We start from the raw sequence: 14,595 nt of genomic DNA on the forward strand, positions 1-14,595 counted from the left end.
GGGAAGCAGTGGAGGATTTTTGTCATAAATTACACATGTCGCTGCTTTTACTGTTGATGATCTGATGATATGACGTTTTGTCAGAGTATCCATGACAACACCAGCATACACACACTCATCAGTCTACAGGTGTTAAGACAGTTGATTGAGATCACAGAATTTGAACTGTTTGAGGAACTTTTCTGGTAGTTGTTTCTCCTTCCCTTCCTTTGATAATGAAAAATAAAGCTGGGATAGGCAACGTATTAATGGTCAATAATTTCATAATAACCTCGACAATAACATTAATAAGCATGATGCAATAGATCTGATGGAAAAATGCCGAAGCAGTCGGGGACAGGCTGATTGGAAAGCGATTTACTGGATAACCAGATATCCTGAGGACGGGAGAGATGGAACACTGCTAGAAAACACACTCATGTCAGGTACTGTCATTGATCACGACGCTGAAGTTTGCGTCCAGAGTCCTGGTTGGCAGTTCAATGTGTAAACTTAAAGGAAACAGAACTTACAATGATCAAGATCATTTTTACACTTCTTGCTGATGTTAAAGTGCGTGTATGTAAAGCCTTACTCTATTTTGAGACACACTATGACGTCAGTGAAACCTTAATTTTATTTGACAGTTTGGGGTGTGATCATTGTAAGTTAACTTTTACTTAAGTTTCCCTTTAACTGTAGACCAGGAACCTGCAAATCTGGATGCCAAATTCAGCATCGTAACAGACTCCAATGCTAACTTAAATAGCTTGCTTTTGTTTGTTCTTTCTTACACGCATTTATTATGTTTTTTGTTTCTTAAGTCTTTCAAGAATAAAGTCATAAAATGAGAATAAAGTCGTAATCTTTCGAGAATAATGTTTTAATCTTTTGAGAATAAAGTTATGAGAATAAAGTCAGAATCTTGTGGACTGGGGAAGAAATGGCTGGTAGTAGTCGACTGCAGGCTATATCTGGTAACATCTGCCTTCTGTTGCTGTTTAATAATAATAAATTAGATAATGATAAAAAAGAATCTCATATTATTACGACTTTATTCTAATAAAATTACAACCTCATATTTGTAATATTATGAGTTTTTAATATTACGACTTTATTCTCATAATATTATGACTTTATTCTCGAAAGATTACGACTTTATTCTCGAAAGATTACATTTGTTTTCTCTTCAGTTTGCCCCTAATACTGCGTCGTATGTCAGCATTCTTCCAAGAATTGAATAAGGGTGTAAGTTTATCAGAAAGTTGAAGATGTAATGCTGAAAGAATAATAATGAATAATATCCATTTTAACTGTTTCTATACTTGTAAAAAGCAGGTATTAACAGATATATTCAGTCTGTCAGTTTATGTGATTTTTTTTTTTACTCGATCTCCATGTGCACAATACGTCTTGCATGAGCATGTGATGTTCCTCATCCAGAAAACATAAACTATAATCACAAAAATGGGACCTGAGAGACTCCCAACAATTATTTGTTTTTTATTATTCTCCTCTCTCAAGCAATATGTAATTGTTCTGCTTGAATGTGTCTGGAAAACTACTCTGCAAATGAATCCGTCTTACTTTCATGTTTTGTATCATTTATAAAAGGTGTCAATCATGAGAGCCACAGGGTGAAGGATTGCATCATCAGTGTATATTCATCATACATAACAAAGGTTCAACCGTTTACAAAATGTAACAATTAAGTTTCAAAGGAATTTTATACTTTTAAACGGTGACTGGACACTGAAAGGAAAATCAGTAAAGCTCATTTCTAAATGTCTTGACCTGAAAATAACAGACTCATTAGCCAAGTAGGTTGTGTCAGCATCGCCATTCATGGAAGTTAATACATGGATTTCTCACAGTGTGAAACAATTGGTGTGATATGCGAACAGATACTCAATTTATCTTTCTAGTTTAAGGTTACGCTTTCACTGAGAGCTGCAGAAATGCATGTGTTAACAAATTAAAGAAACATCATCTAGCTCTGGGTCAATCACACCAATGCTGAAGCCAAAAACTGTCTAATATACTCTGTGTAGAAAATAAATGATGGTAGAGAATCTATTTTCAGAGACATAGTGTGGAGTATCCATCCATTTTCTACCACTTCATCCTCAAAATAAGGGTCAGGGGGAGCGCTGTGCCAATCTCAGCTGACATAGGGTGAAAGGTGACAGTTCGCCAGTCCATCACAGGGCCACATAGAAACAAACCTCCATTCACTCTCACACTCAGTGTCCAATTTAAATAATCCCCATATTGCATGTTTTCAGACTGTGGGAGGAAACTGTAGAACCCGAAGAAAACCCGTGCACACATGGGGAAAACATGCTCACTCCATGCACAAATTGTTCCGACCAGGTCTTCTTAGTGTGGATTTTAATGACTGAAAATTTTAACCCACCTAAACTTTGAAAAATACTCTAGATGTTAGGAGATTTTAGGATTTAGCAACCGAAAAGGGGTACATTTGATGTTAATGACTTCAAAATGATAAACACTATACTTAATTTAAGTGCCATCTATACCATAAGTGATGATAAATGTAAATAATAGTAAATAACTACCTTAAATGTGGTGTTAATTCTAAATTTCTCTCCATGTCCCTGTTTACTGGGTCGCAAGAGTGACATTCATTTTTGAAATTTTTATTTTTTTGTTGTGTGTTGTTATATTTATTTTATTGTCTTTGTAAAACATAGTGAGGGACGCTGTATAATACTGCGATACCGACAACTGAAGCCAAGTGTTTGTGATGGAAATGTTTTTGAGGTCTGTCCTGTTAGTCGACATTTTTTTTTTACAATATTTTAAGCTCTACATACTGTTTGCTGAACGGTGGGATGTATTTACCCTGCTTGTGTTGTAATGCCAGTGAAGAAATGTTTGACTAGGGGGGACAATTAAGTTTATCTATCAGTGTGTAGAACAAGGATCATACAGCCAAAAGAAAAACAAATGAGTAATTATAAATGAAAACAATTATTGAGGTGGTACAAGCACTGGTACAAGCACTCTCCACCAAATGTGTTAAAAATCTCAACCAAAGTAAAATATGGAGAAGGGCTGACTCGGGGGGGGGTTGATGACATAAAAGAAACAGAAAACATCCAAAATGAAAACATATTTTTATTGTCATACATGATGAGTGCAAATAAAAGACCTTGTGATTAAAATCTACTCACCACTAAGGCATCATTAAATACAAGTTTGTTGAAGCTATCGTCTAGAATATAAGGACGACATCAAGAGGGGGCAAAAAACAACACAGTAATATGCAACTAAAACAGAGGGAAAGAAACTGAAATCAACAAAAACTAAAACAACCAAAATAAAACACAACACAATTTTACATTCAAAAGAAATAAGTCAAAAGAAACCCATAAGAAATATCTGTATTATGGTAATTGATGATAAAACATTTTCAACAATCTGTTATGTACACTTGGCACTAATGTTAGATCTTTGATTGTTGTCCAGTTAGGTTTTCAACTCTAGCATGTGCACAGGTCTTTTTATTCAAATGCAAGTTTAATGGTGTATATAATCTACAGTATATAAATATACTGAGGCAATCTCAAACAAAGATATTGAAAAGTTTTGCAAAGCCTGACGTATAACTTCTTTAGATATAGAGATCAGACTGCTCAATGGACAACAGTTCATCAGAAAAATGCTCACATACTTTTATATATAGTGTTCAAGGATTTTTTTTTTTCATAACAATAATTTATCTTTGATAGTCCATCTCATGCACTTGGAAACTGTAAACAGTACAAATATAAATGATCCACTTACAATATTTGAATCCCAGCAATTCCAAAATAGACAGACAGACTCCAAAAAACAGCAGCAGATTGTTTGTATGCATTTTCCAACACTGGCATATGTGTAAATAATGAGGTGGAAAATGGCTATTTACCATGATTGGATTGTCTCCACTTTTTTGACGTGGCAAGTGAGAATCAAAAGCAGTTTACAGCTCAAATGATGCCATGACTTCCAGCTCAAGATATGACTCCGATGTGTTATATCTCCAAAACATAAATTTTTAAATACATAAAAATTTACAGTATGAAGTAGAAAAATGGCCTGGGGTGGTTGTCAGCATCCTGATATGTCTTTTCTGATATGTTAAAGGGAAAGTTCAGCCATTTTTATGTTACATACTTGTTAATCAAATTCAACCTTTAGGTTTATGCAAATAATAATAATAAAAAAAGAAATATGACAAATTCAAAAAGCTTGAGATAAACGATTAACTTTTGGGCTGAGTTGCAGTCAAGAGAAGCAGAGTCTAGCCCGTGATTTAAAAAAAACAGTGTGTACGATTTAGTGGCATCTAGGGGTGGAGTTGCATATTGCAACCAACTGAAAAACCTTTACTTCACACGACACGTCCAAGTGTGTATGAGAAACTGTCCAGCCCTCCCAAGAATTTAATTTGTCCATTCTGGGCTACTGTACAAACATAGTGGTGCATCATGGCAGACTCTGTGAAATAGAACTCACTCTGAGCGTAATGTTATGAAAACAAGCGTTCAGTATTTTCAGGTGATCATGAATTAATGAATCATAGTTATAAATCATATATTAAAATCCTGTTAATAAATCCTCCCCACTAATCCCACACTCAAGTTTGTTTTCGTCAAATGAATTAGACAGAATGGAAAGGCTTAAATCCAAATTTAAACCAATCAATAATAAATAATAATAAAAAATAAATACATCACCACTTGTAAATGTAGCCTATTTCTTGTGAGTCATTGGACCTAACTGAGAAACATTAAAACAACTGCAATCTCTTTAACTCATAATTTAAAATAAACTAATAAATGCACGTGCACTATCATTATTATTATTATTATTATTATTATCATTATTATTATTAGATCATGAATCTTTGAGTTGACTCACAATGGTGGACATATCCAAAATACACAGCTTAAATACACAGAAGACTAAATTAAGATTGCTGTTGTTGGGGGCTAGAAGTTGAGTTGTAATTTAAAGTGACTACAACATTGTTTTGAAGCCACACCTGAACACATTTAAAAGACGCTGAAAAACAAACTCAAGGTGTTATTTGACATTTCTGATTTTGTTTTAAAGGTTGTGCGCTCCTCCCTTTCATGTGCCTAACAGTCGCATCATTACTCAACTAGTAACTTTCGAAAACTTTGAGATCCAATAAATGGATCCAAATAAACGATTTAGTAAAACAGTCTCTTTTGCAGAAAAGTAATGTCATATTTTCAGTATACACTGATTAGAGTCTACAAGATCCATATATCAATTTAATTCACTTAAAATGACTGTACTGACTTTACCAGGGGTCTCAAACTCATCTGACCTGGGGGCCACTGAGTGCCAGTAAAGTAAAAAAGTCAGATTGTTTTGAGAAAAAGATACAGAAATAACAATATTTATGATGATATTTCACGTCATTTCAAAAATAAAAGTGTTTCTTTTGATATGGAACAATAAATAGTTCATAAAATAAACATATTTATGATACAAAATCAATCTATTCATTAAAAAAACCAATACAGAAATAACTTGATATTAATGATATTATATGAAATTAATTGGGGGACCTCATGGGCCACAAGTTTGAGACCTCTGGGCTATACAGTTGCAAGCATTGAGTTTTGACCAGTATCTAATATATTCTGCAGCTATCAGTAGCTATTTTAAGAAAATGATACACATTTGGGGGATGGGGGCTCAGTGGTAGCATTTCTGAAGGGTAATTAGTTCTGCAACAACTGACGAGATACATTTCAAGTGTCAGCAATTTGACAGAGCAGCGTCAAGCTAGGGAGTCGTGGTCTGACCAGCGGCTACTGTGGGATTTATTTTCCCCAAGGCTGTTATTGTTCAAATGTCTCGTTTATGTTCACAGGCAATATTCAAAGCACAGGCTGATCATAGAACAGTCTCCTATTAATAAGTCATGCCAACACATCCCCACACGAGCAGTGACGCTGGATCCTTCACATTCAAATGGTTTTCGGTGTAAATAAGAGGACACTGTAAGTCAAATAAAGCTTCTGAGACAAACATGTAACTCTGTACAAACATCAACACATGACACCATGAGGTAACGCTGAGATAGAATGGTCTACACAGTTGACACACATAAGAAATGGCAGAATAGTGCTATGACAATATACAATGTGTGATGTGCAACAGTTACATTCATTCAAAGCACAAAAAAAAAGAAGAGAAAAATGAGGGAGAAAAAAAAATCTACATTTGTTGTTTTTTTGTTGTTTTTTTTCAAGATGATGGGATCAGTCAAAAATTACAAGCAAGATACATCCAGGAAATAAATCAAATACTATGAAGGGAACACGTCAATAATAATAAAAGAGCAACAAAGATAAAGGAAAGATATTCAGTATGGTTTAAATCAAACCAAAGGAAATTTGGGAAGCTGGACAGTCAACTTATCTGTACACACATGCCAACATTCCATGAAAATACACACAGCACGGGCAGTTTTTATCACTGGGCTGGCTTTTGGATTCAGTGCATTCTTTAAAGAGGTGGGCTATTTATGGAGAGTTATGGTGGCTGACTTTTAATTGTTGCTGATTGTTTGCTGTTTTGTGTCCCTAAAAGCTCATTTGACATACTCAGCTGACTTCCAGAAGTGCCCAGGGTGGGAAAGGCGGCGGTTCCGTTTTGGCAACTTTTCCAGTAAATCTACTAGCTTGGAGAAGCTGGGTCGCTCTTCCTGCTTGTAGGCCCAGCAGAGTAGCAGAATGTCCTGGAGAAAATACAGAGATACGTGGAAAAAACATGTGTTAAACATCACATTTCATCACAGTTAGGGTATATTTTAAATTTCTAATTTACGTTTCACTTCATATGCTAAATTCAATTTAATGAATGGGTAAATAACAGTCCCTGGATTGACTTTATTATTTATTATTTTATAAATAAGCACAGATACAGTGTACAATGACAAAATGAACACTGCTGTTATGATTAATGCTGCTAATTGGCAACACCAATCCCTAAAATAACTTAAAAAAACAAATAAAACAAAACAACATGCATATATATATATATATATATATATATATATATATATATATATATATACATATATATAACAAAAAAGACCACTAAACTGGTGGCTAAACAGGTGTCTTGTATGGGTATCCTTGTGAGGATCAAACACGTGTAAACCTAAGGAAGTGAGGCAATTTTGGGAAAGTCAGGACATTTTGGCTGGTCTTCACATTCTGTCACTGCTTAAAAGGTTTTTTTGGCAGAATGACATCAACTGCAGGGCCAAAAGACCCACTCCAAGGCAAAAGCACTTGTCCAGAGTGGGATGACAGAGCTGAAGAACAAATGGTTGCCAACTGGGGAGACACCAGGGGTTTCTTCAGTGCCCCCAAAGCTCTGTATGGGCCTAGCTATCAACGTCTAAATCCACCGAAACACTGTAGTTGAAATGGAAACCGCCAACCACATTCCCCAGCAACCTATCAACCAATCAAGGAGCACTTGACTGACGCCCTCCAAAAATGAGGACCTGAATACCATCAGGAAGCTGAGCAACAACAAGGCCTCTGGACATGGACACTCATTTGTCACGTCCATTGCCTCCTTGATAAGATTGGGAGGAAATCCCAGCAGAACTGAAGGATGCCCTGATTGTCAGCATCTTCAAGAAGGGAGATAAGGCGGACTGCCAGCGATCTAGCATTAATGGGAGCTACACGAAGAGCCGTAATCTCTCTGGCTGCTGAAGAGACCTGGCTCAGTGAACAAAAACTGAAATCCACACTGCACTGTCGGAGCCGGAAGAGAAACCTCCACGGGCAGCTGTAACAAGTCCAAAGCCAGCTGAGTGGGAACGACAGGCTGAGTCCATCGAGGGCATAGTGCCCGCCAAGATGCAGAAAAGACACCCAGAGAGAGGCAGGGATTAATCAAGCCAGCAGATTTCCAGTAATTTGATTTTCACCAAAAAGCCGCCTCTCTTCCCTCATTCTTCCAGGTGTCTGCAGCACAGGTGGGCCATCATCATGGATTAAAACAAAAATAAATCTTTTGACTGAAAGTTTTTTCTCCTCATTTTTTTATACCATTGACGAAAATCTGTCATCACGACAGAGGACTTTAATCGCTGGCCCGTATGGATGCCAAGATTGGAGGGAGACTTGAGATTTGATCTCCTTAATCTAATTTAAAACTCGATTCTTGAGCAATTCTGATGTCAAGAAGTGCTCGATGATCATACACTAGCAGAGAAGAGACATCTGTGAAGCAGTCACTAAACAGTACAACAGCAAAGACAAATCCAAACAATCCTAGCAGGCAGCTGGCCGTACACAGTGGTGCCATCTTGCAAAGATGTAACCCAGTTGCAGTTTTAAACTTGGGGGCTTTTTTTTTGCACAAACTGCTGATACTCCTCTCATTCAGACAGACACAGTTCATATTCTTTAAGTCGCCGTGCTTTGGTTGTCACATTGTGTGAAACTAGACGCATTTTTCTATGTTCTGGTAGATAATCAAGTATGAAAAGTGGAGAGCTAGTTGAAGAGAATATTTTTAAAGAATTGAACACACTCTAGGGTGTGATGTCATCCGCTGTAGCTGTGACCCTTCCACACAATACACAACAATGTCAAATTCTGGAATAGGCTGAAAATCCCATGAATTTCTAACTGTAAGTGCAAAAATGAGTGAAGGTCATGAAAGAGCCGAGTGCTGAAAGTCCCACTTTGTGTGAACGTTTTGAAGTTTGAATAAAGTTTTAACCCTAAAGTATGTCAAACCAGTAAGTGGTAGAAAAAGAGTGTATCGTGAAATCAGGGTGTGATTGGTCAATGCTTGCACAAATATTTTCAGCCATGGAGGGACTGGGGACACTGAACCTCACCGAAACTCATCGTCAGTGGAGGCAGGAGGTGTTTCAAGGACAAAGGAGAGAGAGGGGACAACTGGAGTACCATGTTGAATAGTGCACTTCAAAGACAGTAAAGGCCAAAAGCTCCAGGGGAGAGAGGACTTGTCAGACTCTGAAAAACCCCATTAATTAGACTAGCTCAGCACTGACACTCTTCCTAAATATAAGCGTAGAATATCAAGCCAAGGTTTTTATATCTAATAATATATTTTAATTACTTAATTATAAAGCTGGCTAGCAAATTATGTCATATTATAACCAACAGGGTAATTGACATTAATTTATTAATAATGATGTATAAAAAGTGTAATTTTATTCTTTAGAAATGTTTTTTTTTTTTTATTTAAAATGTATTATTTATTATTCTGTGTAACTGCCTATTGTCCACAAGACCCACTTGTGGAGGACTTCTTGAATCCAGCGCCAGATTAATTATTGCTTTCATCATGCAGAGCACGTTTTTCAGAAAGAGAACGTGTTGGAGCAAAATGAGAAGAAAACAATGACTCATGAATTGTGACAAAAGCAAAGAAAGATTAAGACCCTTACCGATATTTCCTTTCCCATGCCAGTTTGAGCAAGGTTGGGCTTCACCCCGCTGCCAATCTGCCAAATGATCACCTCCGCTGGTTGACTCTTGTAAGGCCATTCACGTGCGTGTAACTCATACCAGATGGTGCTGGGAGGACAGAAATATGGATCAGGTCACTATTTTGGATCATCTCTTCAACAAAACAATACCTCTGTCTTCAAATTTACATTGTGCATCAAGTTTGAAAGAAACTTCATCCAGAAGTTTAAAAATTCCTAATTACCACTAATGCAAAATAGCCACACACGACACTCCCTGTGCAAACAAGAGGTTGTTTTCATTCTCCTTCTGCATGTCAACTAGCATAAAAATAGCTCTTTGCCAGAAGTACGGGATAGAATAAAATGCTGGCTGATTGTTGATGAATATGTAAAACAGCCATGGGAGTCACCTCTAGGTAAAGCAGAGGCTAACAGAGCAGCTGGACATAGTGCATCAGCACTGCACCAAGTCCCTTTATAGCGACAAAAACCTCCATTTGGGGGAAATCTGAAGATGCAATTGTGTTAGGGGTTAACAGAATAATTGCCATTATTCTGACAGGAATTGCGATGTGATTTGCGATATCAGAGGGAATGGTAATTGTCGAAAAACATATTTAAAATGATAACTGTGTGATATTTGTGCAGATCTGTGAGAAACAAAGATGTTCTCTTCAGTCCGTAGAACAGGGTGTGTATAGATCAAGACAATAATTCATCTAAAATAAGACATTTTACAAAAATGGTGCCACCCTCAAATTTAACAACGTGGCTGGTAAAAAAATTCTATTCCAAAAGCATTACTTCTCTAGGCTTCTCGAACACATTTTTGTTAACTTGAATGCGCTTGTGTCGACATTGCCTAAATTAAACCTGAAAATGTAACATGCCACAAAATGGCAACCTTAGTACGTAGTGTCTACATTTCAGCTCAAGGTTACAGACACCAGTTGTTACTTCCATAAATATAAACCCACAGCATCTCTTGACGAGCGGAGACTGCACTTGGTAGGCAAACACACACCAGACTCCAGGTGCTTAAGGAGCCCAATTTTAAGAACCATCCATATCTCACAAGTGTAATCAGAAAATCACTTCATTTATTTTCTGTCTCCTCTACTTTTTCATTGCCTTCTCTGACTTAATCAGTTTGTTGGCTCCTCACTGTTCACACGTTCCCGCTTCCTGCAATTTTCTAATCAGTTTCAAATTTAAGAGGGTAACTCCCCTTTTCTGTTTTCTGTTATTCGTTTAACTGAGCTTCCAGATATTTACTTGCACCCAGATGAACCAGTCATGTGTCTTTACTCCTTTGCTTAACTCCTCCAGCTGTTGATGCTTATATTTGCTCACCATTTCCTCCTGCCGGGGCCATCATAACCAAGACCTAATTCATAAAGGAGTGTGTGCTAAGTGGAGGCTCAAGAATATAGACTCTCCCCAGCAATCAGTTGCATGGGTTAAAATCTGATATTTTTGAAGCAATTGACATTTAACATTGTTAATAGTCACAGCTTTAAACATCTAAAGAAGCAAAATCCTTCCTTATTATATTATTGCTGTGTACAGAGTGTTAGCAATACAAATCTGTATCAATAATGACATCTCAAAGCCAGTTAATGAGAAGTCCATTATTGTCGTGTTGTGGTGTTTTAGGATACATCTCTGTTGAGAATTTAATCTGTTCCCACACAAACAGTATATATATTATTTGTTTTTGTCAAAGACTCACCCAAAAGCAAAAACGTCTGACTGTTTGGAGAAGGGAAGCTTGTCCTCCTCCGTGTCTGGAGAGAGCTGTTGGATGATTTCTGGGGCCAAGTGACAAAGCCAACCATTGGGGATCCTCAGTTTATCCTCTCTCCGACTGCAATATGAAAAGTTGCAGAGAGACAACCTGTCAAAAAAAGCTGGTGTGCTGTTGCAATACCTCAGCAAAATTCTTAAAAAAAAAAGCTGCATAAATGTTCGATCCATTTTATGTTGACTGCCAATGAGGTTGTGTTGGCGGTTTGTCTGTGAGCAGGTTTACCCAAAAACAAATGAACACATTATTTTTGGGTCAATAAAACACCTATTTATTTTGGAATAGATCTGAGAAAGGTGGTGGACATAATTGGGAAATATTTCATGTTCATCTTAATCTATTGTATATCTGTGGGTAATACTGTGCTTTAATAATCGTGTTCAACCTTTGTTATCTCATTTCTGAAGGAGCAAATGCAGTGCATTCAATTTCCCCTCGGCGATTAAAAAAACATTGTGATTGGGATTCTAATTTTGATAATGCAGAGATCATTATGAAACTCAACGAGCACAAACCTTTATGTGGTATAGTGAATATTATTATATAATAATACTTTATTTATTTACGCATCTACCTGCAACGTGCAATATTTCTCTAGCCTTCATTCATTGTATATAATGTACATATATTTTTCTGTACAAAATGCACATAATTCTACACACATAATAATCTCTTGGTTGTTTTGTGTTGTCTAATTTTGAATGACTGTTTTTTGCTGCTGTAACAAGTGAATTTCCCCTTTGAGGGATGAATAAAGTTTATCTTAAACCTCTGGTCAGGCTACTTATTTTGCCATATAGTGTAAATATACCTCCCCTATCTTGCAAGGTTAAAAATTGTTTTAAAACTAATCCTGAGTCTGGATTAAGTGGATTAGGATTGCCACCAAATTTCCTCCTTGGGCTAAAACCCATGTCCCCTGAAAATGCAATCAAAATCTCTTTTACTTTCTGAGTTATAATCTTTTCTACCATTTTATTGTGTTAACTAACACGCTTGAAATTGAGTTCTGTTTAATACTACAAACATATCTCTTGAACCTGGCGGGTTTCCCTGTTCAAAGTAATATTAGGTATTACACAAATGACATAAAAAAATAATCTGAAACATTCTATTGCCTGCAAATTTGCTCTTTTGTCATGATTCATATTGTGCATTGGTCGCTGTACTTTTCTCATCATAAAAAAGTGGGTCCCTGCATGGTTTAGGAAACACTAAATCACCTCCATCACCCACCAGAGCTTTAAAGAAAACGTATGATGAAATAATGAAAATAATAAAGCCATGACCTCAAAAATACTATTTAGAAATAAGAAGCTTCCACCAGTACCGCGTTAGCTTAGCTTAACACATAGGACAGGATCCAGCTAACCATGCCTCTGTCCACTCTAAAACACAAACAACACATTTTATAAATAGATACAGAAATGCAAACATGACTTGTTGGTTTTTCTGGGAATTAAATGCTGTTATTTATGTGGTAAACAGTGAGTGGGGTCCTGCTGTCGTAGTAACGTTGCCAAGCAACCAGCAAAGACAATAAACAGTGCTAATTACTCGGCTTCAGTGACGCTGGTATGCAGATGTTTGGACGTTTAAAGCAACATAATGTAGGATTTCAAGATCATTTTTACGATATATCAAGATACAACAGGGTGAATGGAAAACCCTGTCAAGGTCTCCATCGCCTGCATTGGCACTATGGAAAGTTTGTGTCCAACATTATACTTTATGGCATTTGTCACAGACCGTCACTTTTTCTCATACTGAACAAAAAAGCAACAACAAACACCAATAAAGTGCAAGATTTGTAGGAAGAGTTTTAAAACAATATTCAAATATGTAAGTTGACAATTAAATTGTCTGTGTAATCTATACATTAGTGCAATATTTTAGATTAATTAAACTAAATCATTTATGGAACATGAGGGGGATTTCACTGTTAATGTGTATAATCTTGCACCAGTAATACCATTTTTCATTTCCACTACAAAACAGAAAATGTTTTTTTTGTAGACACTAAAAACAAAACCTCCTACAATAAACACCAGGATTAAGACTTAACTGGCAGGTGTGAGCATTACAGCTGCAGAAGGTCTGTAAAAGTGGACCTAGTGCAGGGTCTGACTACATCAAGTGCTGGTGTGTGTGGTTTTGACAATATTGCACATACCAACTATTAGTTCCATTATTGTCATAGTATAATACTGTTCTGACTTTAAGACAAAACCCTGTGTTGCAGGACAACATGCTCCTGCCTCTGACGTTACAGTGATTACCTTCCAGCCTGCAGAACCCCAGATATGGTGAAGAGTCCAAAGTCAGTGATGACGATTTTGCCATTGTCATAAAACACATTCTTTGACTTCATGTCTTTGTGTAAGATCCCCTTAGCGTGGAGGTAGCCCATCCCCTGTGGACAGAGTGGCATGTGACTGGTTTGCAAGACGAAGGTCATTGCCAAAGTCTTCAGAGGAATCCGTGGTGAGTTGTTCTTACCTTGACCATCTCTTGTGCAATCTGTCGAGTCTTGTTAACGTCCAGCACTACTTTGCCATCACGTACCACGGAATAAAGTGTCCTGCCTTTACACAAGCTGAGAAATGAGAGAGGAGTTAAGAATAATGACAATGACAAAAGCCAGCTGATTAGAACATGGTGTTTTCCTATGATTTATATATTATTTGCTGTTATTGCATAAGTGTATAATAGTTTTCCTCGCGCCACATAAATGCAGGTCCTAGAAAATAAAACATTGAACTTGAATGTGCAACAGAAGCTCCTCGTGCTCGGGGCACTGATCGCTCCTCTCCCCTCAGCAGCAGAGCTCAGTTACCAGGTGCAGATTAGGCATCTGTGACAGGTCGTGTCACGGCAGAATGAGCAGCAGTGCATTTCAAAAATGATACACGTCACTGTAACAACGCTGCAACGCGGCTTTTGTTTCATTTTCAAAAACTGCTTTCTTAAAAAAACTGGTGACACGACATACATATTGTTGTATGTATAACATATTTTTTGTATAATATTTTTTTATATTTTTTCTTTTTATACATATGTTTCAGTTTATATTTAGACTGTACATAGACTTGCATGCCTCTTATGTTTCTATCTTGTAACATATTCTGGAGCTGCTGAACTGTGAATTTCTTTGTGAGATGAATAAAGTATCTATTGATCTATCTACATTTATCTACTCAGACCACACAACGTTTCAATCACTTCTTGTATGTACTTGTATTTTTAATGTTCAATGTATCTTTGTCTTTTGGCTTTGAAGTGAAACACT

At 36.8% G+C, this 14,595-nt stretch overlaps 1 protein-coding gene across 4 annotated transcripts in view; it reads right to left on the reverse strand.

The window, feature by feature from the left end:
* Positions 1-14,595, reverse strand: part of ksr2 (kinase suppressor of ras 2) — a 95,779-nt gene that overhangs the window by 7,650 nt on the left and 73,534 nt on the right. For 3 of the 4 annotated variants that reach the window (XM_058636235.1, XM_058636233.1, XM_058636232.1), the window contains 5 exons: positions 13,806-13,902; positions 13,586-13,719; positions 11,232-11,366; positions 9,476-9,605; positions 3,103-6,766 (listed from right to left, as the gene is read on the reverse strand). In XM_058636235.1, the coding sequence (XP_058492218.1) occupies positions 6,620-6,766; positions 9,476-9,605; positions 11,232-11,366; positions 13,586-13,719; positions 13,806-13,902 (643 nt within the window). In that variant the 3' untranslated portion in view covers positions 3,103-6,619. Of the gene's footprint in view, positions 1-3,102; positions 6,767-9,475; positions 9,606-11,231; positions 11,367-13,585; positions 13,720-13,805; positions 13,903-14,595 lie in introns of those variants that run through there. The other variant, XM_058636234.1, reaches the window with a different exon arrangement.

Source organism: Solea solea, chromosome 8 (assembly GCF_958295425.1).
Source record: "Solea solea chromosome 8, fSolSol10.1, whole genome shotgun sequence".
NCBI lineage: Eukaryota > Metazoa > Chordata > Actinopteri > Pleuronectiformes > Soleidae > Solea > Solea solea.